The sequence below is a fragment of the Hippoglossus hippoglossus genome, chromosome 20 (assembly GCF_009819705.1).
Source record: "Hippoglossus hippoglossus isolate fHipHip1 chromosome 20, fHipHip1.pri, whole genome shotgun sequence".
Taxonomy (NCBI): Eukaryota; Metazoa; Chordata; class Actinopteri; order Pleuronectiformes; family Pleuronectidae; genus Hippoglossus; species Hippoglossus hippoglossus.
Window position 1 is genome coordinate 12468921 of NC_047170.1, and position 27919 is coordinate 12496839.

Genomic DNA, 27919 nt, shown 5'->3' on the forward strand with positions numbered 1-27919 from the left:
TCTGCTGCGTGGAGAAACGCGCAGGACCCAGCTCCGGGGATTTTGGGAGCCAGTCAGTCCCCATTGTTCAGATCCCTCCTCCTGCTTGGGAAGTGGGAGGACCCGAAAAGGCGTCGCAAAAGGGAGAATTGTTTGAGAGCTCAGTCATCCAAAAACGGCCTTTCAATGTGAGAACTTGGGGGAGCCAAGGAGAAAAATGTCGATGGCATCGCAGTAAATTACCCAAAAAAGCAGCGAGGCTTTTTTTTTTGAGAGGGAAACGAGAAGTTAAAAACTGTTGCTGCTTTTCTTGTTTGGGACTAAATCTCGGCGCAGAGGAGAGGAAGGAGGCCGGGAGGAGATCGGGAGGCTACAGCGAGGTGCGAGCAGCCTTTTGGTGAGTTTTATCCCTTCATGCGCTCCGTGTTTTTACGCTGTTCCCCTCACTATCAGCCTGTGTTATAAACTTATACCAACTTGTGTGCTTATGTGTGCGTGTTCGCAGTCTCACGGGAGTCTCCACCAACTCTTACGATCCTTAGTTTGCGTAAAAAGTTGCGATTTTGGTGTTAAATGACTACTTCACGTTGGCGATAGCTACGTTAGTGGTTTGTTTTTCCTTCGCTTATTGATTCACGCAAACTTTACTACAAACTATCCGCGCCACGGATCATCTACACTTGAATGGATGTGCGCGTGTTTGCTTGATCGGTCTGTGGAGTTTGGTTTAAAGTAGTAAAAGTGAACTTTACGCACGGACTTAGCCTGTTGTTGATGGCTCGAACTCCGCGTCCCGTAGTCTCCCGAACACAATTTTCCGCTTTTATTTGTTATCACTTACAACACGATACATGCGCGAGGGTGAGGATCAGTCTTTTGTGACACGTCGCAGAGATTCGCGGTTGTGTTTTTGGACGTTTGTGCGTATTTTGGGGGTGAAAGTGTGTCTGCGCTTTGCAGGCCGCAGCCTATAGTCGGTTCCCATAGGGTAACAGAAAACAGACATGGTGAAGCTCTGCCAGATTTACCCCCATGTTATCATATGAGAGTGCAGGAGTGGAGCTGTGCGTGAGGAGGCTTCCGAACAGTCTCCTCAGGTCATGTCAGCTGTGCGGAAAAGCGGCAACAATGCCCATTATATTAAGGAAGGTGTTGTTTTTATTTGAGGAATCAGTTTCCCAAAGATGCATCTGCAAATGAAGATTGAAACGGCCCCACATCACATCCTGTTTCCTCCATCCTCACCATCTTGTTGTCATGGAACAACAACTCTACCTGTGCGCGTTCTGTCTCCTTCCCTCCTCCACCCAAACTCCTGTCCTCAGAATAAACAAAGCCTCCATTACAGTGACAGCATCCAGGACAGATCCTCCTCATATCAGTCCCTCATTCAGGTCTGCTTTAATGAGAAAATGTTTGTCTTAATCCTCACCGGCCCTGCTAATGAGTGTTGGCCGGGGTGTCACTCACCGTGGGGGCCCGGTGGAGACACAGAGGACACGCAGGAGGAGGAGGAGAAGGAGGAGGTGGTGGTGGTGGTGGAGGTCTGCAGGAACAGCCGCAGGGGCTCAAGTTTCCAACCCCAGGTGTCGTTTTGTTATTTGGATTACATGAAGCCTCCTGCGCCTCGCATGGAGGAACCTCGGGCGATCCAGTGACAGACATGGCTTCAGACAAGAGCAGCCGATTGTTCCCACTGAATCAATGTCACTTGGATTAAAAGTCGAAACGAATGGCCTGGCCTCCTCCAATTAGGCGCACAGCTTATGAGGGAATTAATTGGTCTCAGTAAAAAAAAATAAAAAAAACCCCGGAGAAGCAGCCCCTTGTTGGTTTGGTTGTTGTTGTTGTTGATCATCTCTGGCAGTCGGGAGGATGAAAGTTGAACTAATTGATTTCAGTCTGATTATCTGCCTGTTTCTCACACTGCCACGGCCCCTTTGATTGATTATGTGCTGGATGGAAAAACATAATTATGGGAGTTCATGATCAGTTTTGCAGCAGCCATGCACCCGTCACAGTATCCTCACATTCATGTCATCCTAGTGTCATAACGTAGGGGTTAAAATACAAGAAATCCATATCTGCACATCATATATACACTTCAAGTCCCTCTCTATACTGTAACACCATGCTTGTATTAATTCAGCTTGTGCAACTGAATGAAAAGCTCTCAGGCTGCAGTCCACTGCCAAAATATGAGTTATTGCTGGGAAGTACGGAAGTGGTACTGTTGATACTCCTTCCACCCAAAGCTTGAGCCAAAAACTATTAATCTGCAACTTTCTTTCAGTCACGCAAGTCATTTTCAGGCAAATATCCCATAATTCCAGCTTGCTGTTTTTTTGGTTCTATGTGATGGAAAACTGACTATATTTGAGTTTATTCTGACATATGATAACAAACTAACATATTTGGGTTCTGAAATGTTGCTCAGATCAAATAATCAGGTATAAATATGGTGTGAGGTGACAGATGATCATTGATAATTTTACATTTGCACTTGGACTACTATAAAGTAGATTAAATCCATAACTGAATATTACAGGTGAAATCCCTATAGATTTGTTATAGTATAGACTTGTGTTTTTCAAACCCTTTTAGAATAAAGTCACAGGCCACAACTGCTATAAACTAAAAGTAGAGAAAAACTCTTTTGAAGGTGTATAAAGTCCTGAAAATGTGCACATCTGCAGGTTAAGGGTGTAAACTAACTTCCTTGTCTTTTCGATACAGTCTGATGTGTTTGTTACCAGGTAGAACTTTACAGTGAAGCCTGATCTTGAAACTTAATTTGATTGACTATTGGTTTCCTGCCAAACAGACGTGTAGTGGAGACTAGTTTTCCGCGTATTTGGCCAAAATCTGTGGGATAGATTTTCATCCAGTCTATTGGAGCTGAGTTTTCGTATATGTGTGTCTCCTTGTAAAGAGAAGTTACTGTGTGGATTTAGGTTGGCAGCCAATAGCAATAGTTTCCTGCTCATATATATAACGTCGACTGTGCCATGTTGAAGTATGATGTCAGATATGAGTGGAAGGATAGGATTTTACTTTTCTCACCAGGAGGTAAATCAGAGTCTTAAGGTGCAGATGGATTTCCAGATGCATTTGTCAGAGTATAAACAGCCGGCAGTTTTATCGAGGACTGCTGCTACTGCTCCGATCTCATGTTTGTGATCAGAGAGTTTTGACTGCGGTGTTGGAAAGTTGCAGCGTTGTTGTTGTAAAGGGTGTAGCATCGGTGTAAATTTACAATGGAGAAAAAAAATCCTTCCTGAGGGCATGCTTTCATCTCCGTGACAGCGGGTACACTCCTGCAGCCATAACGGCTTTTAGGCAGTGTGTGTGTGTGTGTGTGTGTGTGTGTGTGTGTGTGTGTGTGTGTGTGTGTGTGTGTGTGTGTGTGTGTGTGTGTGTGTGTGTGTGTGTGTGTGTGTGTGTGTGTGTGTGTGTGTGTGTGTGTGTGTGTGTGTGTGTAGGATTTTGTGCATGTGAGTGACAGTTCTTGTCCCATCAGGATTATCTTTGCACAGGAATGTATTGCTTGTCATTTTGGCCCTTAAAGGCTCACCTGCATTGTCGTTTTAGGATTACACAGAGGAAAAAGAGGAAAAGAGCATTTGTATGAGGGAGTTTACACCTTTTATAATATCAGCGGGAGTTATTCTGGATCATTCGACTAGTCATAAACTAGCAGGGAAAACACACTCCTGGCCAAAGAAGGCTGCCTCATTTCCCGGAGCTGGACATTATTGGCCTGTTGACATGCGGTGCATTAGTCCTCCGGTGCTGACAGATTGGAGGCTCGGGTACGGGCCTGTGCGCCCCCGGGAGGGTTCCTGTGTCCAGTCAGACATTGGATAACCAGAGAGGGACACCTGGACCGGCAGGTGGCCGGGGTCCAAACCCCTCCCCTGGGGCTGCATACCTCTCTGCTCATGATCTTCCTTGTCAGCCAGGACCACAGAGAGAGGGAGGAATGTAAGGTTTGAAAAAAAAGGGTGGAATAGTGAAGGAGAAAGTTCTGACGGGGAGTTGGAAAGGGGGATTATTTAGTACCCTTCCAATAACAGGGCTTAGTTTGTGTGCGTGTCATAAATATAATCAGGCATCCACTTGACGGCTGATTATTGATCGTCCAAGGTCTTTAAAACCAGTTGAGTCGATTAGTTCCACCACTCAAAGTAAGAGTGAAGAAGCTCTTGAATGGATAATGAAGTTTCCCAAACCACGCTCTCACACTCTCTCTCTCTTTGACACACACATGCAAACACAAACACACACACTGTGAGTGTGGTGTGAGTGCTGTTAGCTCATTGATCAACTCCAGACTCTGTGAAGTGTGTGTGTGTGTGTGTAGACAAATAGTCCTGTGTGTGCAAAGCAGATATTTGGACAAAGATTAGAGGGCTGTTATTACGAGCCAAAAGCAACCCAGACACTCCAGTAGATCATTCACACACAGGCACGAGGTCGCACCCTGACTGCTGCATTTAGGCCCCCATCACACACTTTATCCCCTTTATTTGCTTCTCTCTCTCTCACGCACACACACACACACACACACACACACACACACACACACTCTGCTTAATTTGGTGTATTCTGAGTCTACAGTTCAGGTGTTAGACCTGAAGCCTGCACGCATTTCCATCCTTTCTCATGCTGTAACGCAAATTAAAAAGATGCACCACTGCGTGCCGTGCTCCTGTCTCGAGCATGTGTGAACGAAACAATAAAAGCATCAGGGAGACAAGAAAAGAACCTGGCTCGTGTTCCAGCGCTTGATCCAATAATCAGTTTTAAAGTGTTGCCCCAGAGAGAAGAAACTCATCATCGAAGAATGTCATACTGGCAGGAGAAGACATGATTCAACAGAATAAATCACTGGGCACCAGATTAGTTAGTTATTGGGCCCCCGAGGTTATCACAGCTGGAATTTTCCATTTGACAGCGCTCGTCTCTGTGTGCCGTGCAAATCGTGTGGTTGTGGAGTTTTTATTTAATGATATTTCGGGGCTCTGCCATAGGATAATGCACATCCGAGGCTCTGAGTGACGGGACAAATGGTAGCTGTGCTTGACCACATCTCTCTCTCTGTCTTTCTCACACACACGCACACACACACACACACACACACACACACACACACACACACACACACACACACACACACACACACACACACACACACACACACACACACACACACACACACACACACACACACACACACACACACACACACACAAATCCATCCTCTGAAACTGAGAGCTCTCTTTGAACCGAGCCTCCTCCAGCTGTTTGTCCTCTTTAAGAAACTCCTTTCGTACGCAGCGGATTTTTACTTTATAACCGTGGCGCAGTCAGGAGTCAAAAGTCGGCTCGCACCATCTTGAACGCAGTCGACGGCCCACACCCTCGCTTTGCTGTTCAATTTCCTGCCCCTCTCTGTTTTCTAATAACGCTCATATCTGTTTTTCCTATAACTTTCCCCCTCCGGCCGTTTTTTTTATATAACTCCGTTTTTTTTATATAACTCCACGGCCTTTCTCCATTCCACCTCGTCCTCCTCCCCCTCCTCTCTTCCTTATCTCGATTTCCAAATGCCTCCTCGTATCTGTTTTTCATATAATATTTCACTCGCTCTGCTTTTCTCTTCTGTCCTTCATCTCCCACTGAGAGTTGTGGGGCCAGACGGTCTCAATCTCTCTCTCTCTCTCTCTCTCTCCCTCCCTCTTCCTCCCTCTCCCTCCCTCTCCCCCTCATTTTTTCCCCTCCTGCTGAATAATGGGGAGAAATTGCTCTTGATTTATAATTGGTTCCATTCACTCTGATGCATGAGCTGCCAAAGGAGTTCGGGGGCCCCTTTCACCCCCCTACTCCCACCCCCTTAAATCCTCCCCCCCCCCCCCCCAAAACGACGCAGGAACACACAGGGAGCGGGGGGCTGCACATGCACGTACAGCCATGAAACTCCATGTATGTGACTCGTGCATGCGTGTATGTAGTTTGTGTTTTCGGGTCGCGGATAAGTGGTAGCCTGTTTTTTTTTCTTTCTTTTTCTTCTTCTCGCATGTTGACGTTTGGTGTTGGAAAAACTTCCTGAGGTCTGCATATTTATGTGCCTCTGTGAGTATACTTTTACCATGTAATAGGAGTTTGTGTGATTGCTTGCTTATGTGTCATCGTGCGTGTGTGCATGGAGAGAGAGAGAGAGAGAACACAAGCAGGGAAAGAATGGTTGTGGGTAAGTGAAATATGTAACTGCATGTGTGTGTTTGCATGTGTGTGTTTGTGTGATGAGTACTGTGAAATCCAGGGTATTAGTTTTGCCGTGTGTGTGTGTGTGTGTGTGTGTGTGTGTGTGTGTGTGTGTGTGTGTGTGTGTGTGTGTGTGTGTGTGTGTGTGTGTGTGTGTGTGTGTGTGTGTGTGTGTGTGTGTGTGTGTGTGTGTGTGTGTGTGTGTGTGTGTGTGTCACTTAAAGCTTCCCACAAATTGGCCAACTTCTACCAACGAAAGTTACACTTATACTCAATATGTTTTTGTACAGTGATATGTTTGAATATATGGGTACAGTTTTCTTTTTTTTTTGCCATTCACACACGTTCATACAGTGCATCTATGGGCATCACCTTTTCTATGAGAACTGGGATCGAACCGCTGACCTTTTGGTTGGAGGACAACCCACTGTAACCCCAACAAAAATGTGGAGCTACTCAGTTCATGTTTACCTGATTAAAAGATTCAAACAATCTATTATCAAAACTTTTAAATACATGAGGATCATATATACAGTTTTTAATGCATCGGTAAAGTTAGTTGTTCGATCAGCCATTTATATTTGATTTTATTCTTGTTATTGTTTATCTGTGTAGCCAACTAGCTAGACTGCAGGTAGTTGGCTACTTCTTGTATCTGTCCGGCTAACCTCTTCATCATTTCCTTTTTCTATCCATCTTTTCTTCTTCTTTCCCTCTCATCAATTTGTCTGTTGTCCCTTCTCTCCTTCCATATATGGTTGGGTCCAACATCTGAGACCACTTTTCCCATTGGTAACCTCCCCTGTTCCTTATTTCCTTCCATATCCACCTTTCCTTATGTAAATTTTCCTTTTTCTATTATCCAGCTGACATTCCTTCTATTCATCCATCCGTCTTCTGTCATTCACCTTTCCTACCTTCTTTCTTTCCTTCTATTACCCTCCTTTCCTATCTTCTTTCGATCATCCCTCCATCCATCTGTCCTCCTATTAACTCATGTCTTTCTTTCTTTCTTTCCTGTTATTCTTGCTTCTAGTTATATTCATTCTTTCATCCTAATTTCCTTCTCTATCCATCTGTTCTTATATCAGTTATTTCAATCCTGGTCACTGCCCCTCTTCCTCCCTTCCTTCCTCCCTGCCTGTCTTCCCTTCCTTCCCTCCCTCCCTCTGATGTAATTGTCTAGTACCTACATCACTCTGTGGTCCATCTCTTTGGCTTAAACTTCCCCTGAAGCTGCGATGATGTGATCCTGTTCCCATGGCCCCGGTGGGCACACTGGCATCCCACACCAGGCAGCGGAATGCGTGTGTGTGTGTGTGTGTGTGTGTGTGTGTGTGTGTGTGTGTGTGTGTGTGTGTGTGTGTGTGTGTGTGTGTGTGTGTGTGTGTGTGTGTGTGTGTGTGTGTGTGTGTGTGTGTGTGTGTGTGTGTGTGTGTGTTCACCGTGGCACCATAATTAGCTCTCCGTGGTTAATTCAGCTTCGTTATCTAAATTATGCAAATGCTGCGGTGCCTAATTGATTAGAACGCCCCCCCCTTCTTTCCATTGCAGGGTCTTTCCAGATCCCTCTCGTTAATCCTCGACGCTCTGTAGCTCGTTAGTGTCGGTATGGGGGGGCAAAGGAGGGGTTGGACGAGCATATAGCTCGTTAATACTTTGTGAAGCGTGTGTGTGTGTTATGAAGGAGGAGGGGGTAAATTCTCAGCCTCGTTAGGGATGCTTAGATGCTTTTGATGTGTAATTTTATGGCATGAGAACGAGCGATGTCTCGAGTGGAGGATTTGGACCAGTTCTCTTTCCACCTGTTGGCCAGAGCCCTCATGCCAAGATAAGACTCCAGAAGGTTCTCATCTCGCCGGAGAGAGCTCGTCTGTGGGGAGCGGAGAGATGGATGGGAATAGATTAGGAATTTCTTGGTTGCCAAGTTTTTATACAACAAAGAAGAGTGGATGTTCTGCACGTCAGTTTGAGCTCTCGCTCGCACTTTGAAGAAGAGAAGCCACTTTAAGCAGCGTTTACGTGCTGTAAAAATATTATCTCTGTATTTCTAAGTTTTGATGCAGGGGAACAAATCAGATATGAGAGAATCATACTTTAAACTTACTAACATGCCATTCAAGGCTCTATCTTTTAAAAAGTGAATAACGAGCGATTGCATGTTAAAAACTATATTGGGCCAGGTCCTCTATGTATTATTGGAGTTTGACTCTAAAGTGACATAACTGATAAAAAAACTAACTTGACATGTGTACAATTAAGTTCTGAAACAATGAATTGATTAATCGGCTTGTTGATCAACAAACATCTTTAAAAAATGTAATTTATTCATTGTAGATTGAAATGACACTTAAAATTGAACAATCAAGCATTTGAACTTGAGATTTGTGAGTTTTAGACCAAACAATGATTGACAGGTTAATCAATAATGAAAACAGTCTGCTGCCCTTGAATGTCTTGTTGCTGTGTTGTTGCTCTTTCCCTGCGTGATGGTCCGCTGGTAAAGCGGGTGTGTTCCTGTTTTGTTAAGCAATCTCCGGGACCCTCCTCGTCCTCCACCAGCGCTCGGCACAGGCCCCGGGCCGGAGCGAGAGGCCAGCGAACAGATTGACAGAGTGAGGGGAAAATATGTTGGGACATTCAGTGACGCTCTCACACACGCTCTCTCAAACACACTCTCTCATTGACGAGGCCCTGCTCTCTCCTCCTGCTCGCCTGCCAGTTGACATCCTCTCTATTAATTTGAGTCGCCGCTCTGCTTTCTCAGCCAACCTCTCCACCCCCACCACCCACACCCCCGACTCCGACCATAAACCCCCTTCACCCATCGCACATCAATCCCCGCCTCCCTCCAAAACTCTCCACATACTACTCTCAAACCTCTTGGTCATTGAGCCCCCTCCTCCTCCTCTTTGGTCATTGAGCAAGGCCCATCAGCTCTTCCCCGGGCCCTTCAGAGTAGCGTCTCCCCTTTCTCCCGGGGTCCACGGGGTCTTTGTCCGTGCACCGGCTCACTGCTTTACAATGACTCTCCACTCTATTAAGGTGCGTTCTGCCTGTTAGCGTCGCCAGGGGCAACTGGCCTCCCGCATGGCAGCTATGCAGCATGGCATTGTGGGCCGCGGGCTCGAGCGGGGCAGTTGAACCCCCGGCACTCCTCACACTTGACACCGCATGTGTTTATCTAAAGGGGGGCTTTGTGGTGTTTGGAGAACCTCGATGGAAGAGGGGTGGGGGGGACACGGGGTGTAAAAAGACGTAAAACTGGGGAAGGGGGGGGGGGGGGGTTTCGGGAGGTGATAAATATTCAACAGCTCAGCTCCTCAGAAGGAGTTACTATCCTGCAGCCCCTCCACCACCTCCTCCCCTCCCGTGTGTCCTCTCCATGCCAGAAAGCAGATGGAATGTGAGAGCTCAGGGAGGAGGCTCCAGTCTGGTTTTATCCAATTAGCAGGGTTGTCAAAATGAATTTATCCACGGAGGCAGCAGGACAATGGGACCGGCAGTGGCCCGGGAGAACAGGGGCCCCGGTGTCTTTACTTAGCACGCTCACAATGAACTTCTGTCAAGTGACTCTCCACCACAGAGACATATTAGGCACTCGGATACCTACACTCACGATGCATTTCTATACACACACATACCACCACATCCCCAAAAAAACCTTGTACCCTCAACAATATCTACTGTACGCCGCAGATGTTGCACACGAATTCACCCACAGACACCTGTGCTCAGAGCTGTTTTTGACTTGGCTCCGATTCAAGTTATTCAAAACAAGTTAAAGTCAAGTCTTAAGTCCCTGAGGGGAGGGACGAGTTTCCACAAGCAGAATACGAGTCAGGATGCTCTCTGGTCTCTCAGTGGTGACCATTGAAATGAACATTTGACCATTTTCTTGTGTTAATAGTTGAGATATCCATATACAAACCTTTTGTCTCACAATACTGACTCCTTAAGTCTTGGTATGTGAACTCCCATCTAATACCAGAGCTCTCTTTTTCCAATATCATGTTTAAGTGCAGGGAATTTATTGCCATAATCTTTATGCTAAGATAACATGATTGCAAGGATTGATGTGGCTCGAACAAAATGAGTTGACAATCGTCTATTAACCGATCTAAAGAATCAGCTGCTTCTTCTTATGTAATCGATAAAAGAAACTATACTTAATGTGGCTCAGGGGAGTTTGGTCAGTAAGGTCTGCTAGAGCTGCATATCGACTAAAATATTAAAGATGGAAGTGTTGAAAGAATTCCTGCGTTTTGGTACTGATACCAAAATTATACCTTGTGTAATACTCTGAAGAGCAGCTCAAGTTTTTAAAGAAAACTTCATAAATCGAGATGCCAAAATACTTTAAAATGTACGATATGTAACTTTTCTCCGTTAGTGGTCTCTCAATCCAAACAATAACAAACCGCAAGGGATCATGGGAGCTGTTGTCTTCCTTTTCTCGTTCTGCGCATTTGCAGTATACTTGGAGAGTTTTAGCGAGTACAAGTGCAAGACAACATGGTGTATAACATAGGTCCAGTTGTTTTTACACATTTTAATGCAGAATTGCTACATATTATATCTTTAAACACAAACAGAAAATGGACGATGAATTGGATCAGACGTTAAAAGTCAACTTTCAGCAGCAACAGACGCAGTTCAGTTGATGCCAAAGTAAAAACGAAAAGGCCTTTTGGGAGTCTTGAACATTTTTGCAGAACTAGCTCTTCTGTACACTCATCATACTTCTGCACTGCAACTGACAGATTTGAAGAATCCACACAGTTCTCCTCAAAGAACTGTCACTGAAGTATGTTTTAATACCACAAAGCTGCTAACACAGTGTTTGCCATGCTGTGCTTTTCATTATTGGTGTCTCTCTCTCTCACACACACGATTTCTCGGTCCTTAATTTAGTGGAGCTGTCTGTGTTTATGCTCTGGTTTTTATCAGTCTCGCTGATGCGTAGGAGGCTCCTCGCTCTCTTTCTCTCTCTCTGCCTGTAGCTTCTCTGGGATGGATGGATGGAAAAAGTTGGACGTGGATGTTAGGCCAACTGTTCATCTTGTGGAAGGGTATCTGCTAAGCAAACACAGGACCCAGCTAACTAATGAATCAGACAGACAGGCTCGGAGGAGGAAGGCTTTTCGTTGTGGGGGGGGTGATGATGTACGAGGGGCCTTCTCATGTTGCTCTTGCAACAAAGCTCTTTCTTTGTGTCCGTCTTGCTGCTTTTATTTTGAAGGGACAGGTAAGAAGTCTGGAGGCTGAGGTAGCGTGTCCCGCTGCGCGTCCAGTTGGCAGACTCACCGGTGTGGTTTACGGTTAGTGACCCTCGCAGTCGGGACAGGTGCTCGATACAGATGTACGTCTTTAATGGGCAGCTGTCTCGGGTTGTGTCCATACAGCGAGCGGCCACAGAAGCCACAGGCCTTCACCTATGCTCACTCCTCGTCCCCACAGTAGCTCGCTGTTTGTTTACCGAGTCAGCCCACTACTGATGGGCCACTCTGAGGAGACCAGTGAGTAAATGAAACTGAACATGTATGTAGGGCTGCGACGAAGGGTTGATGTCTGCCACAACCTTCGAGTTCAGTGTTGTTCAAATGGCTCGTTTTGTCCGAATAACTTTCCCAAAGCAAATATATAAAGGTTACAGAACTGAGAAAAGCAGCAAATCCCTTGTTTGGCTTTTTTGCTTAAAACTGTTATATTCTAGATCAACAATCATGTATATGTGAAAGAGGTCAGTCACTATTTGGAACTAACACAGGCCTCTTTAAGGTCACGGTTTTCGATTGACTCATTCAGCTCTCATCTGCTGTACCCTGCCTGTTCGACCTGAAACGAGTAGCTGGGGATCATAGTGAAGCATTAAGCAGCTAAAGAGGTGGTGGAGACCTAAACTGAGCTAAAAGGAGAGTGAATATTGGACTAAAGTGTTCCAGTAGACCACCTACACGAATCCAAATGAATGCTAATGTTTCTCCTTTTGTGCTGGATGTTTGAAAAATAAGTCGTATCAACTTTAAAGATGAAATCAGGGTTGTACTCCCTAGTGGCACAAATAATCAGCTGATGAATAAATAAAATGATTAATTAATTAATAAGTTGGGAAAATAAGTCAGTGATGTCCAAAGAAAACCGAGCAGGCTAACATGTGGCCTCGTTTGTGTCGTTAACAGCTGCTTTTCCATCAGCACGCCACTTTGCTCATTTTCGAAAAACGTGCCAGGCTGCTAAACTGCTGCCATTAGATGATGAAGGTGCGCTGTAAGAGTTTCCATCCCTTTACTGTCCTGCTTTGGCCCCCAGTGTGTGTGTGAGTCCCTCGTCTCCGGGCCTCATTAATCATCGCACTGCCATAATAAGATCGGAACAAATATGTATGAGAAAGTTCTGCGCTGCTTCCATTTTTACCGTAGCCATTGCCCATTTGTGTGTGTGTGTGTGTGTGTGTGTGTGTGTGTGTGTGTGTGTGTGTGTGTGTGTGTGTGTGTGTGTGTGTGTGTGTGTGTGTGTGTGTGTGTGTGTGTGTGTGTGTGTGTGTGTGTGTGTGTGTGTGTGTGTGTGTGCATGTTCAGCGACATGTACTGTATGTATGTGGGAGGGAGGGTGGGAGAGGTTCAGGTCTGCAGGACCACCCTCCTCATTCTGACGGGAAGTTGTTAGTTTAACCTGACAGGAAAGAATTCGGGAAACTTGGCAGCAAACGACAAGGGAGAGAGAAAAGCTCCTCTCTCTCCATTAACTGTTAATAGACTGACCATCGTCTCCATATTCATAACAGCACCGAAGTGAGCGAGTCCACTGCTCCTCCGCCTCTCCTCCTGCACGTTGCTGTGCTTTATATTTCCCCCTGCCCTGCCTCTCATTAGTTGCTCTTTGTCCCGACTCTTTAATGCAACCTGTGTGTTTTCCCTTCCTCCCTCCTGGACCCTCTACCTGTATCGGTTACACCTGAGTGGGAAGGTGGAGGGGTCGGGTTACGGCCCGCAGAATGAGGGCGCCCCTTTGATGGATGCAGGGCTGGATGGGTGCGGGTGCAGGCGGAGGAGATGGGGTCAGCGGTGCGATGGGGGCTGACAGAAAAGAAAGGCTTTATTTGTGTCTGGAGTTTGGCTGCTGAGGGGGCTGCCGAGTGCGCCTCCTCGCCTGGGTTGTGTTTCGTTAATGGCTGCCTGTTTGTGTATGTGTATAAAACTAAGATAGAAGCAGAGAGACACGGGGTTATGTATGAAATCAAGACTCAATGTTTATATGGATGATGTAGGTTTGTGTTTCTGTCCAAAGAAAATGGTTCATGCTGATATTTCTGTGTGCATCAGGCCTGTAAATGACTAACCTTCTCCTGTGTGTTTGTGTGTTTCAGGGGGTAGTGTATGGAAGATGTTTGGAACGAGAGACTGGACTCCGTGGATGAAAAAGAGAAGGGCTCCAGTGTTGTGTGCTCTGGGTGCAGTACTACTGTGCTGCCTACAGAGCGGCGCCTCTGTCTCCGGTGAGTGTACGAAACAAGATGTTGGAAAAAAAACTGGATCTCAAAGTAACAATCTGCATAAAAAGAAGAAGAAAAAGTCTTCATTTGTTTGCAGGGGAACATATTACTCTGTCATAGGCTCTGTCTATGCTCAAGTGCATGAATGCCTTTACATTAGTTTTTCCAAACACCTGGTACAGGATAAATCTTGCCAGGGATAAAAACAGTGTGGCTCACAGGGAGGGAAATGTTTAATGTGTCTGTCAGCAGCAACAGCAGTTTGTTTGAAATATATCTGCAGCAGAAGGTAGTTTGCAATAAGCTGCACTCGCCACCAAGGGTGAAGTGAAAATTGAAAGATGTAGAACTGCAGTAATTACCCCATTTAATTGATAAGTTAATTAAAAGAAACATTGCAACTGCTTTGATGATTGATTATTACTTAAAAGGGATTTCTCGCAACTTTCTGATTTAATTTCCAGGCCAAACAAAAAAACTTCAATATTCTGACTATTGACCTTAACCGAATTGACCGAATAAGGCGTTATTTCTATTATGGTGTTTGCACGAGTTGGAAATACATTATTCCCTTCATATTCCCGATTATTACTCACAACATTACATGCACTCAGAAAAGGTCTTTATACAGTTACTGGAATCAAATGCAAAAAGAAAGAAAACTATAATTGATCTGCTTCTTTCTAACTTTTATGATCTTTTCTTCAGATGAGGTCCCCGTCTTCACCGAAGAGCCCTTGTCCGTGGTGCAGAAGTTGGGCGGCAGCGTGAACCTCCGCTGCCGCGCCCGACCTTCCTCCGCCAACATCAGCTGGCGCCTCAACGACCAGGAGCTGGTGGACGGGGATGTTGGCGTCGTGCTCGGCCCCGTCGGCCTGTTCATCCCCGCCCTGTCCAACCTGACACTGGGGCGGTACCAGTGTGTGGCCAGCACCGGCGCTGGAGCCCTGGCCAGTGTGCCCGCTAACGTCACCGCTGCCAGTGAGTAACTGCCCACACAAAGCTGCGGCAAATATACACAGGCCCTCCTGTTGGCCCCTTTTTTGGTTTGTCAGAATGTCTTTGACTTAATGTTCTCGAAGTAAAACAAAAACAGTGAAGAGGCGGTGTTTGTTTCTTTAAGAACTTCAGCAACAGTAGTGAGTAAACCTCGTACTTTTCCACTGATTGTTACAAAGGTCCAGCGACAGTTTCTGTGCTGATGATGGAAAACTGTGGCACATCTGTGATATAACTGAGGATTCAGAAAGTATCTATTCATTCCATTGACGAACAACATCTGCTGTATCATATTGATCTAATGGAGTTAAAGTGAATTATTCTCCACACTGACATTTTTAGTGCTTTGCTGCTCTTGAGTGTGTGTTGTTATATTTGATATGCATCATGGGACTCAGGAGGGGGCCTGAAGCTGTGTAACCGGAGCCGGAGGAATGGAGGGGACCCAGGGCCGGGGCCAGTCCGCGCAGCGAGAAGGGACCTCAGCTCAGCCTGGGGGCCCCCTCCCCACCTCCACTGGCCCCTTTTCTCCCCACAACATCGCATTCCTCTCCACAGGCCCCGACAGCAGGGCTCGCCAGAAATTATGGCCCCGTAATTGGGTAGAGGTTTGGGGGCAGATGTGTGTGCGGGGGTGGACAGAGGATATGGGTGTGTGCCTGACTAAAACACACCGTTAGTTTAAAAGCAGCAGCCCTGTTAACTGTATTGTTTTACATGTAGGGTTGTGATGTATGAGGCTGTGTTCCAGGCCAGTCGAGACAAGATGAGACGGGATGTCACATTCTCCTGTTTCCTTGAAGCACCTCCATAACATGACACACGCTCGCATTTCTCTTCCCCTCGCACATTTTTCACTCCGCACCCTGTCACTTTCTCTCCCCTTCCCTCCTTTCATTATCATTCACTCTCCCCTCCTCTTTTGTTTTCCTCACATCCCGCTCTAATTTTTCCCCTCACTTCTGCTGAGTGACGCTTTGTCAAGCGGTGGTTATGAGAGACGCGCACAAAGGCGTTAAACAAGTTATTGATGGCTCCAGTAGCGGATGAATCCTGTTGCGATAACCACATGTGGAGCCAGACTGGTCGCCCTGCCTCCCCCTTCCCAAAAAAACGTTTCTAATTTAATAACGGCTTCTCCTCGGCCACCCCCAAACCGCCCAAGGAATTGCTCCATGGGGAGTGTGTACGTGCCTGCCTTTCCATATGAGCCCTCCTAGTTGTGTGCACATGTTTTTTGTGATGAGGATAGGTTGATTCCAGACCCTCCGTGCTATCCGCCTCCGAAGAATCTCTGCTGTTTTGGCATCGGTTAAAAGCTCCTCGCTCGAATTCTTACGCAGACAATCACCCTCCCCCGTTTATTTTAGCTGCAGAAGACGCAGACATGTATCTGCACAACGTGAGCGTTTGCACAAACACGTTATAATTCAGATGCACAACACGCGGGCCTCCTACTGCTGCACATAAAGATGATGAATGCACTGTCTCTCTCTACAAATATTTCAAAGTCGGCCGTGCCAAACAGCGCTGGTGCGGGAGGTCTGCAGCACTTTATGAACACCATCAATCGTCCATTCCTGCAGGATGAACACACACACACACACACACACACACGCATGCACGCGCACACACCTGAAAGGCACACATGCGGGGTTGTTCCTGTTAAGAATGCAGGGCAGTGCAGTTTGTGTGTGTGTGTGGGTGGGGGGGGGGGGTTGAAAGGTGTATTTAAAAAAAATTCTGGGAGAAGTAGGCAGATGGAGGAGAGATGGATGGATACTTGGTAAGGGGGGAGGCAGAGGGGGAAGGTGGCTGTAAAAACAGCACCTGATTGATTTAGCAAATGGAGCGCCACATGGCCTTGACATTTTTTCCCTCTAACACACACACACACAACTCTTTGGTTGACATGTCCTGGCTGGGATTCTCATCTTTCAGAATAAGAGCTGAAACAGAGTCGGAGACTCTGTTTCCCCCCCCCCCCAGACACAGGGACGGATCCAGGACGCATGGTGAATAAATCAAGCGTCCTGCTGTGACGCTGTTTGCGCAGCGCTTTGAGTAAATCACGGCGACGTCGCTATCAGCAGATACCGTGGCCTTAACCAAACTTTGCTTATTGAATTAGAGCCGTATTCAAAGTCTCCTCGGCTGAGTGTCTGTGCACCAGCAGCTCGGACTTTTTGCCAGGGAGCACGGCTGGTCCAAGAAAAACACACCGGTTTTAGCACCTCTGGAAAGAATGGAGAGAGACGGCGTGTTTGTTAAGAATAAATCAACAACGGCTTGCTGGATGTTTAATTGAGTTCCCGGAGAAGTTTTATTTATCTTTCATTTCACTGCTGGACGCCATCATGACAAATTTCTCCAGTTGTTAGGCTACTTTCTTTTTCCTCTCTGTCTGCTCCCTTTCCTTTTTTTTTCCTCCTCTGTCTCATGTTATTTTCCTTCTGCTTCAAATCTCTAAAATGGCAGCATGTCCCCTGCTAAGATTTTGGAGCGTTTGTCCTTTTTTCCTCTTGCCGTTTCCTCCCCGAACGCAAACTGGATATCTTTCTGTGAAACTTTATAGGACGAACACCTCTCACCTTTGACCCCTCTGTGGCCAGGCCCCGGGGCCGCTCAGGTGGGGGTTTAAGGAGGTCAGAGGTCAGATGGGTGTCTGTGGCGTGCAGACTGCGTGTCTGTGGGACACAGTTGCAGCACATGGCCCCAGTAATCTCACTCCTCCGTTTCCCACAGAGTCTCGAGCGGCTCCAGTCGCAGTATAATGTTGGACAGGATTAACTACACCCACTCGAATGTTACAGACACCACTCTCAGGCTTTTCGGCCTCATCTGAAGTGACATGGAATGAATAAAACAGAAAATGAACCGGTGTGAAAATGTCTTCAGTCGGATCACGTTAAGATGAGCAGTGGGAAAGAAATGAGACTAACCGGAGGTAGAGGAGGATTTTATTTATATAGGAAGCTCAACAGAGAACTTGTGGAAATGTGGTTATGAACAATGGGGCTGATGTGAATGGCACTTAACATGGAAACCGCTCGGTTATTACAGTTTATTATAGCTCAGAATATTGTTGTTTTCTTCTTCTAAAGCTGTGTACATGTGTAGTTAGATGTGATTCACATTCAGTATTCGGAAAAATCCAGTAAAATATCAGCTACTAATATATTAAATATAACTTGGTTGATTCCTAAGGCATCACACTGAGAAATGTCATTGAGTTTAGATTTTTGACATTTTAACCTTAAACCTTATTGTAAATAACTATAAATAAAAAGAAAACACAAATACAACCACATATATAGAAATTAAATTAAAAAAAATGTAGTAGAAAAATCTATCAAACATTATGGTAAAAAACTCCTGCCGCTATCAGTGATTTATTTCTGTGCTCAACCTTCATCAGGCAAAGGCACCGAAACGTCACAAATGAACCACTGCACGTAAAGTTTGGTTCACTTCCTTTTCTCCAACGCACTTGTGATAAATATGTGTGCGATGGAATTTTTTCTGTTATTTATAAACAGAAATGTAAACACAAATGCACATGTTTAATCTCTAAAATAAGGGTTCATATCTGTGAATATCTGTGAATATCTGCAAACATGAACATCAACATGTCTGTCAAAGCTCTCATATCCGCTCATGTGTCGGTCAGGCTCTTCTTTGGATGATTGTCAAACTGACTTCTCTCTTGCCCGTGTGTTTTCCAGAGCTGCGCGACTTCGAGCCCGACGACCAGCAGGACATCGAGGTGGACGAGGGCAACACGGCTGTTATCGAATGCCACCTGCCTGAAAGCCAGCCCAAGGCTCAGGTCCGCTACAGCGTCAAGCAGGAGTGGCTGGAGACGTCCAAAGGTACCAGAGCTGCTTTTTCTCATCAGGATCTCCCATGATCCTCCTCCGCCTCTCTCCCTGCCTCCCTCCTCATTCCCATACTATCTTTAAAATTTCCCAGAATGCTATAATCCTGCTATCAGGCCCATTATACACCCAGTGATAAGGGTATTTATCTCCAGTGTTGAAACATGGGAATGCAGCTGTTTATTTTTCAAACTATTTACTTCTAAGTTGGCTGGAAGAGAAGAAAAGCTCCTGTGGTTTGTGTCTGGTATGTTGATGATGCCTGCGAGCTGTAGGTACTGATATCTGCAGCTTATCTCCGAGGAAATGAAGACCACATTGACGAGCGTTCAACAACCGCTCGCGGTCGCACTCCATGGGATCCACCTTGTGGCCGCTGGCGACGGTGCAGACGTGCTGTAGAATGGCACATAGGAATCATGTTACAGTGTTTCACAATGTGGACTTCACTTTTCTGGGGTTGCTCTCTGTCTCAGTCATAACCCTGTATTTTCTTACATATACTATCGCCAGTATCTTTGCAAAAAGTTTAGGAATAAGTTCAAAACACTTAGCAAAAGTATTTCTTTTGTCCCACATTGTCCTCTATGAGTCCTCAGGACAGCACATTCGATCTCCAGTGGTGATGTTCTGCTCTTTAACTCTGACATATGTGCGTTGTGCAAAGAAAGAAGAAAACAATCAGGCTGTAATTTGCTGCCCGAGAGAAAGTTAGCGGAGCCTTCCCTTGGACTCGAGAGGCATTTTGTTTTTTGAGTCGGAACCCGAGCCCGATGTTTTCCCTGATTACAGACACGTGCTGCGTTTAAAAAATCAAGTAGAAAGTCCGGCCAACGTGACCGAACCCGACCCAAACCAAGATACCATTTCAAAAATGTTTTGTCCGAGCCTGGGCCGGGTCCAGACCACATAACCCCAGTGTCCCCTGGCTTGAGTCCAGCCTGGGACCTTAACTGCACATCTCCCTCCCTTCTGGAAGGTTATTCATCAAATAAAGGAAAATACTTAAAATGTTTTGAATCTTTGTCTTCAAGCCATTAAAAGCACAACTCCCCCTACAGAAGTCTTAGCCTGTAACTGATTCATTTATTGGATTATTTGGACTTAACATCCCTTTTGACATCTGTTTAATTTTTTTTCTTTCCTGCAGGGAACTACCTCATCATGCCGTCAGGGAACCTGCAGATAGCCAACGCCACGCAGGACGACGAGGGGCCGTATAAATGTGCTGCGTACAACCCCATCACTCAGGAAGTCAAAACATCCACCTCTGCTGACCGCCTGCGCATCCGCCGTGAGTCTCCGTCTCTGACACGCATGTTAAGAAAGAACAGCGAAGGTTTTTTCTATTAGTATAACTTGATCTAAAGAAAATGTAATTAGATGTCATACTGAAATATCCACTGCTCGTTGAATAAGAACAGAAAAAAGCTGGTAGCTGCAGGAACATGTGGTGCACATGTGTCTTACTGTTGCCAGTTGTGTGACTTCTATCGTCCGATCTTGCCTGAATACATTTAGTCGCAGAAGATAAAGAACACGAACAAGCTTTCGCAGCTTTCAAGTCAAAGATGAAAGTGCTTCGACTTCGCATCTTGATTTATTTCATTGTGTTCTAGATATAATTTATAATCAACAACAGGTTTACAAGCCCTTTAAACTTGAGACTCTCTTCGTCTCTTCCAGGCTCCACGTCAGAAGCCGCTCGGATCATCTATCCGCCGGCGTCTCGCTCCATCATGGTGACCAAAGGCCAGCGGCTGGTGCTGGAGTGTGTCGCCAGTGGCATCCCTACCCCGCAGGTCACTTGGGCAAAAGATGGGCAGGACCTGCGTTTCCATAACAACACGCGCTTCCTGCTCAGCAACCTGCTGATCGATGCAGTGGGCGAGGGCGACTCGGGAACCTACATCTGCCGGGCGGACAACGGCATTGGCTCAGCGAGCTCTGCAACGGTGCTCTACGACGTCCAAGTGTTTGGTGAGGGAGCAAAAAGTTGCTTTAGTGTGTTTTGTATCATTGTTTTTAATTTTTTTTAATAATTGTTGTAAAAAAAAAAGGTTTGTCATGACATCGCTGCAGAGTAATGAACTCCGGAAAATGTCCACACCTAATTTTTCGGGCATTCTCCGGAGTTTGCCTTTAACATTTTGCCTTCCGGTTTTGGTTAGTTTCACTAGGGGGCCGGCAGGAAAAGATCCGAGCAATGTCCAGAGCAACTGACTCAGATATTTGCCTTCTCACTTGCAGCCCCTCTGGATAATTTCAGGAATATTTGCGGATTTCTACGCACATCTGAAAGCAGCTTTAGTGCATTTTTATTTTCCTGGTCAGAGTTTTGTCTGTGTTATGGATTTAATAGTTCGACTGACTCCTGTTTGGCGGATAGAGAAGACAGGGGGGGGGGGGGGGTCTGTATGTGTGCGTGCACCCGTGTGTGAGGAGCACGAAAGCCTGGGCCGAGAGGTGGTGGAGACAGAGCTCGCTATTCTGTAGCACAACTTGATTGCTAAGTTATGGATGACTGTTTTTACAGTGATTTTGTGTGTGTGTGTGTGTGTGTGTGTGTGTGTGTGTGTGTGTGTGTGTGTGTGTGTGTGTGTGTGTGTGTGTGTGTGTGTGTGTGTGTGTGTGTGTGTGTGTGTGTGTGTGTGTGTGTGTGTGTGTGTGTGTGTGTGTGTGTGTTGTGGGCTTATTTCCCTGCAGCTGGCTCTAATTAAAGCCAGAGAGCTGCAGAAGCTGTAATGAGCTCTGTCTTTCCCTTATTCACAAGCAGCCAACCATCAACTAGCTGGCCTGGCTCTACAAACCCCCCCCCCCCCCCCCCCAGTCCTATAGCCTGCACACACACATGTGCACGGTTGTGATTTGACACACACACGTGCTCGTACACATGTGACATTGTCAGAGCTGAAATGATTAAACAGAAATGGATTGTTGAAGTTATTTAACAAGCAAAAATACCAAACATTAAATGCTTTCAGCTTTTAATATAAACCACAGATATCTTTTTGGTGGTTTTGAATCTATTCCGACCAAACAAGTCATTTGAAGACATCGACTCGGGCTCAGCCTCCTCCGTCTGTTTCTGTGTCTGACTCCATTTCTCCGCTCGCTCCCTCAGAGCCTCCACATGTGACGGTGGAGCTGCAGCAGCCGGAGGTCGTGTACGGCGAGACCGTCCGCATCACCTGTCAGGCCCGCGGCAAGCCCACCCCGGCAGTGATGTGGCTCCACAACGCTCGGCCCCTCGCCCCGTCTCCTCGCCATCGCCTCACCCCGCGGATGCTGCGCGTCTTCAACGTGGGCCCTCAGGATGACGGGCTGTACCAGTGCATGGCTGAGAACGGGGTGGGCAGCTCGCAGGCATCTGCCCGCCTCATCACAGTATCGACTGGTAGGTCACGCAGTTTTATCATTTATCGCAGATTTAATTGTATTTCACAGCCGTTGATATTAATTGATTCTGTCTCTGAAGGGATTTCAGCCAGAGGGAAGTTACCCTCAATCTATCGGCCTCTCAGCCCGGACAAGGTGCTGAGGGAGCAGCCGCCGGTGAGGCCCGGGGCCACAGGGGCCATGTTGCCTCTGGATTGTTCCGAGCTGCCAGGACAGATCCTTCCTGCAGAGGCCCCCGTCATCCTCAGCCAGCCTCGCACAGGCAAGGCCGACTATTATGAACTCACCTGGAGGCCGCGGCACGAGAGAGGAGTCCCGGTGCTGGAGTACATGGTCAAATACAGAAAGGTACAACAAGGGGGATACTCTCAAATTCAACTAATTTAAGTTTTAGCCTCTTCTTACTCAAACATGCACATTTTCTGTGTCAGGTGGGAGACCCTCTAGCAGAGTGGACCTCCAGCAGCATCTCGGGCTCCCTCCATAAGCTGACCCTGGCTAAGCTGCAGCCGGACAGCCTGTATGAAGTGGAGATGGCCGCCAAGAACTGTGCAGGTCTGGGACAGCCTGCGATGATGACGTTCAGGACCGGCAAAGGTACGACACTGTCAGAGCAGTCGCAGAGTTTCGAGCAATAATGGTACCATCAATAGGCCCCTTTACAGTATCTTACATGTTCTTTATGATGTACAGCGACACTGTACTGTAAATTACTGTAAAGGTACTTTATTTACTTCACAGTATTTATTCCTGTTGAGCGAGGTTTGATTGAAAACTACAGTTCCCAGCAGATTTAGAAAACCATTTGATCCCTTTTTTTTTTTTTTTAAATAAAGGGATAAATTCATGAGTCATTTTTCAAAGATTTATGTTTTCTGTGGGAACAAATTAAATTTCCGTGTGTGCCACAGTCAGTTGGAAGGTATTGACAGACTTTGGTCAAATCATGGCATTTGTGGGCAAACACAAAAGTACAGAGTGTCACCAGTCTTTTTAAACATGACTCAGACTGTCTTTTCTTTCTTTAAACTCTGATGTGACTGTTGATGTTCTTGTGTCTCCAGGTCGGAAAGGTCAAAACGATCCACCGAAGACTCCGGCCGTTCCTTCCCCGAGTCTCTCTCGTAAGTGTCCTGCAGCTGCTCCTGTGGCAAAGTCTCCTCTGATTAACCAAACTAACGAAGACACTAACTCCTGCTGTGATAACTGTGACTGAAAACTGCTTCTCGTTCTCCTTTTGACTAACACGAACATTTCTCGACTTCTCTTTCCTCTCCGTCACTGGAGGATGAGCTCCCAGTAAGTTTGCCTGTGGTGTGTTTCGTCATAATTACAGAAAGTTGTCTGAGTTTTATGTCTGATGTCGTCCTCCGTCTGACACCGCTTCTCCTCCGCTGCAGCTCCCGAGGCTCCCGACAAGCCCACGGTCTCCACGGCAACGGAGACATCCGCATATGTGACTTGGATTCCTCGCGGTAACCGTGGCTTCCCCATCCAGTCATTTCGGGTGGAGTACAAGAAGGTGAAGAAGGCCGGAGAGGACTGGGTGACGGCGGTGGAAAACATCCCTCCGTCGCGGCTCTCGGTGGAGATCACGGGCCTGGAGAAAGGTCGGTCCGCCATTACACGCACCTAAAACACTGTTCCTATTCACAGACTAAGTGGAGCTGTCGCCCCGTGTAATTACGACGACGATGTCCTGCATCATCACATTCCCACGGCCCCGTAAATTCATCAGCATAATGAATGTTGTTAGAGCCATTTCTGTAATTGCTGCCATCAATCAAAGCCACAACTGAATTGCATTCGCTGCGAGAAGGAAAACAGAGTAATGTGAAAACAAACATCATTAGTCAGCGCACAGCATATAACTCCATTCAGTGCAGCTCGCCGCCCCCAGAGACAGATTAGTGATGGTTATCCATTTCCCTGCAGGTACCTCTTATAAGTTCCGTGTGGTGGCGGTGAACGTCATCGGTTCCAGTCCTCCCAGCGCTCCCTCGAAGGCGTACACTGTGGTGGGCGGGAGAACCCACGAGCGCCCCGTGGATGGACCCTACATCACCTACAATGAAGCCATCAATGAGACGACCATCATTCTCAAATGGACGGTGAGTCAAGAGGAGAAATGCAAAACCAAAAAAAATATAAATAAAAGTGTGATATTTGTTTACTGTTGATCACGGGGCAGGTGAGAACTTAAGTGTGTTTTTTTTTTTTCCTGGAGAAATCACAAAATAAAATGTAACAAATATAATTTTTCCCTCAACAGTACACTCCTGTAAACAACACGCCCATCTATGGCTTCTACATATACTACCGGCCCACAGACAGCGACAACGACAGCGACTACAAGAAGGACGTGGTGGAGGGAGACAAATACTGGCACTACATCACCGACCTGCAGTCGGAGACCGCCTACGACATCAAGATGCAGAGCTTCAACGAGAAGGGCGAGAGCGAGTTCGGGAACGTGGTGATCCTTGAAACGAAGGGTGAGGCCGTTTGGCTGATTCGAACTTGACCGAACAGTCCCACAGTCCGTGTAAGACAGTCCTGTTGACCTTTTTCTCTCCACGTTTTGTTTGCTCAGCTCGTCCGAATTCCCCGCGGACTGATCCATCCCAGTCCCCAGACACTGTTTCTGGGCTCCCCAGTGGACTGGTGCCTCGGCCCGGCGACCTCCCCTACCTCATAGTGTGCATTGTCCTGGGAACCTTCATCCTAATCATCGTCGCCTTCATCCCCTTCTGCCTGTGGAGGGCTTGGGCCAAACAGAGTGAGTGGCTCCTCGCAGCTCCTCGGGTCTCTGCAGGAAATCACGTCTCAGCCTCTTTATCCGTGTAATTCTCCTTTTTTGTGCTTATTTCAGAGCAAACGTCCGACTTGTGTTTCCCTGCTGTGGCCACCCCCGTGTCGTCATGTCAGTACACCATGGTGCCTCTTCAGGGACTCGCCCTGGTGGGCCGCTGCCCGCTGGACGCCCACATGACGGCTCCGCATGGCGTCTACCCGGCGAACGGAGAATACATTCCGAATGGAAAACCTCATCACCCGATACACTGTCTGCCAGGACTGCAGCAGGTACAAGAAAGACCCAGTTGTTAACAGGCTGTGATTGTTGAGAAGGTCCTTGAATCCTTGAATAATGATGTGAATGCTCGTGTTCTTTGCAGAATGAGGTGGATTGTGATATGGAGTGCGACACTTTGTTGCCACGGCCGCTGTCAAATGGACACATGCCCGTCTACCACTACTCCACCAGGTACGTTTATGTATAAAACTTTTTTACTGTAGGATAACAGGAAATAGTTATGTTTTACATTTTTGTAGATCTACTCTCTGATGATTTTTCGTATTTGAATTTAGTTTTATGTTTATCTTAACTGGAGCCAGAACAATCAATTTATTAAGGATTAGTTTGTCAGCCAGAACATTAATTATTCATTAGTTATGATCAATTATTTTATTGAGGCAAAAAGGCCAAATATGTGTGACGCATACAGTGGATGAAAATATGCTCAAGCCAAGTTATACATCTCTTATTTCTCCTCTTCCTCCTTCATATTCATATATTTGCGCAATTTGACAAATGCATAGAAAATGACATGGTAACCAATAATGATATAAATAAATTCTAAAGCCAGGTGATAAATAAACTCTCTGAAAATGTCTCCTGGGACATTTGGAGAAGTGTCCTGCTCCTTCCTCCCATAACAGCCTGGATGTAAACCCTGCTTTGTTCCTCATCTTCATCAGTGGTGCAGATCATCACCAACAGACGTGCTGTTCCCCCGACGACTCCACTCACCAGCTCCTCGACTCTTCTCACCAGCTCCTCGACTCGCTGGAGGCCGGAGGAGACGGCAGCTTCTGTGACGGAGATGAAGTGGAGGACGACGGCATCACTCAAAGTACGTGTGGAGTCTTTTATTAATATCTGATGAAGTGAAGTTAGATTCCCAATACTTGGGTCTTAGATATAGATGATTTACATTTCCTGATTGAGACATGGTGTGAAAACGTTAGAGGTCGACTGTTAGTTGAATTCATTTTTGTCACAACCTGACTCAAGCTGAAGATTTTGATTTGGTTTCGACATTTTGAAACATGTATTTTTCCTTAAAAAAAAACAAAACAACTCTTATGTTTTCTGACCGGTGCTCTTCACCTCTCTCTTCCCACAGAGTCGGCGTCGTTCCCTCTTTTATCTCTAGAAGACGAGGGGATTTTCACCACGCCCTCGTCGGTGGCCACGACGCCGCAGTCGCTAGACGCAGGAACGATACAGGAAGTGAGCATCCTCCCAAATGAAGCGACGCCCGAGGACGAAGGGAGCGACAACACGACAGATGCATGAGAGACTGTTTGAAAGAAGCAGAAGAAAACGAGAGAAAATATTTATTTTTGTATCAGAGATATTTATATATTTATGTGTTTGTACATAGCTGTCTGATTATACTGTATATAAGGTTATTTTCATATTGAAAAAAGACTCTTTATTCTCGCTGCCCCCCCCTCACTGCGTCACGGACTAAGGGATGTGACGCTGAACGCTGTCTGCGTTTCCTGAGGAGGGAAATAAGATGTTAGACAATTAGCACTTCCTGTCCAGACCCTCCTCACGTCATTCCTCATAGACCTCCATCCTCAGTGGGCCTTAGGTGCTTAGCTTTACGTGCAACAGAGTCAAAAGGGACCATTGAAACCAGTCTGATGCTGTGTGACATCAGGAGGTGCTTCTTCGCTGTTGCTTTATCACGTCCTCAAGAACCATTTTGTATAGCAGTAACACAAACGTATTTTACGCCTCGTTCATCATTAACAAACTATTAACACGTGTATGCAACATAAATCATTGTGTTTCAGTAGTGTACAAGAGATTATATATTGTATGTTATTTATTTTTTTATTCTGTGTCACTGAATGGGAGAGATTCTGGAATATATCTTTAAACTCAGTCGTTGATAAGCTGAACGTTACACTGCAACCGCTTCTGTGTTTACTCATTCGCTGGTTACCAAATGTCAGCCAGGTGAGGGCGCTGTGACAGGTGTGTGTCAGTATTATTATTGTTCCTCCCTCACAGGTCGGTGCATTAAGTATTAAGTCTTTACCAGAGACGTCTGCAGTCGAAATGAAGGAGATCCTGAATCTACACTCCCTGTTTTGTTTTTTTAAATATAGCCGTTTTATGGTTGCACATGCTGGAGCACTATTGCATGTAAATAAAAGCTTATGAAATTGATCCGTGTGCTTCGTGTGTCCGTCTATGGCATGTGAAGTGTTCCTATAGTAGAAATATCAAAGAGAAACGGAAGTGTTGTGATAAACTAAATTATTTGATATATTACATAATATATATATATATATTGAACATATTTATTATATATTTATTAATTCCACCATGGAAGTTATGTGTTTGTCTGCGTTTGTTTGTTCATTAGTTCAACTAGTTATTGCAAAAACAACTACCGATTTCCATGAAATTTTGTGAAGAGGTGGGGTGTGATCCAAGATAGAACATAATAAAAAATGTCACTTTTCCTTATTCTACATCTGCTCCAAAATGTAAGGGGCTCCTCTCAGGCTCAGGCCTCATCCCTCCACCAAGTTTTATGGCAATTGGTTTAGTAGTTTTCTGCAAAATCCTGCAACATACATTGTTTATGCATCCACTGAGGTTAAGAAAGAATATTTCAGGCCTTCATCAGGATCCAGTTTATAGAAAACTCCTTTCCCCTCTGTATTTAAACAGTTTGAATTACTCACAGGTTTTAACTCCACCTTTCCATTATACACAGAGGTAGTGACATCAAACCACACGTGTTAGGCAACTGATAGGAAGTGAAATATATGCTTGAAATTAGGATGCAAACTATGAAGCCCTGAAACAAAGGAT

The 27919-nt window shown here is 46.0% G+C and overlaps 1 protein-coding gene across 1 annotated transcript; it reads left to right on the top strand.

Moving 5' to 3' along the window:
- boc (BOC cell adhesion associated, oncogene regulated) lies at positions 1-27265 on the top strand. Its single transcript, XM_034572133.1, has 18 exons — positions 1-376; positions 13616-13744; positions 14450-14722; positions 18466-18612; positions 19769-19912; positions 20305-20598; positions 21743-22015; positions 22097-22365; positions 22449-22614; positions 23082-23141; positions 23418-23627; positions 23953-24128; positions 24290-24512; positions 24611-24796; positions 24890-25101; positions 25194-25282; positions 25777-25931; positions 26205-27265. Exons 2-18 carry the CDS (start codon positions 13633-13635, stop codon positions 26375-26377), a joined length of 3162 nt encoding a protein of 1053 aa, XP_034428024.1. The 5' UTR covers positions 1-376; positions 13616-13632; the 3' UTR covers positions 26378-27265.
- Positions 27266-27919: the final 654 nt, after the last annotated feature.

What these genes read in the sequence shown, in the direction of transcription:
- boc (XM_034572133.1), top strand. Translation starts at nt 13,633, where the DNA reads ATGTTTGGAACGAGAGACTGGACTCCGTGGATGAAAAAGAGAAGGGCT. An exon ending in TGACCGCCTGCGCATCCGCC is followed by an intron (nt 19,913 to 20,304) that starts GTGAGTCTCCGT and finishes CGTCTCTTCCAG; the next exon opens with GCTCCACGTCAGAAGCCGCT. An exon ending in GTCTACCACTACTCCACCAG is followed by an intron (nt 25,283 to 25,776) that starts GTACGTTTATGT and finishes CATCTTCATCAG; the next exon opens with TGGTGCAGATCATCACCAAC.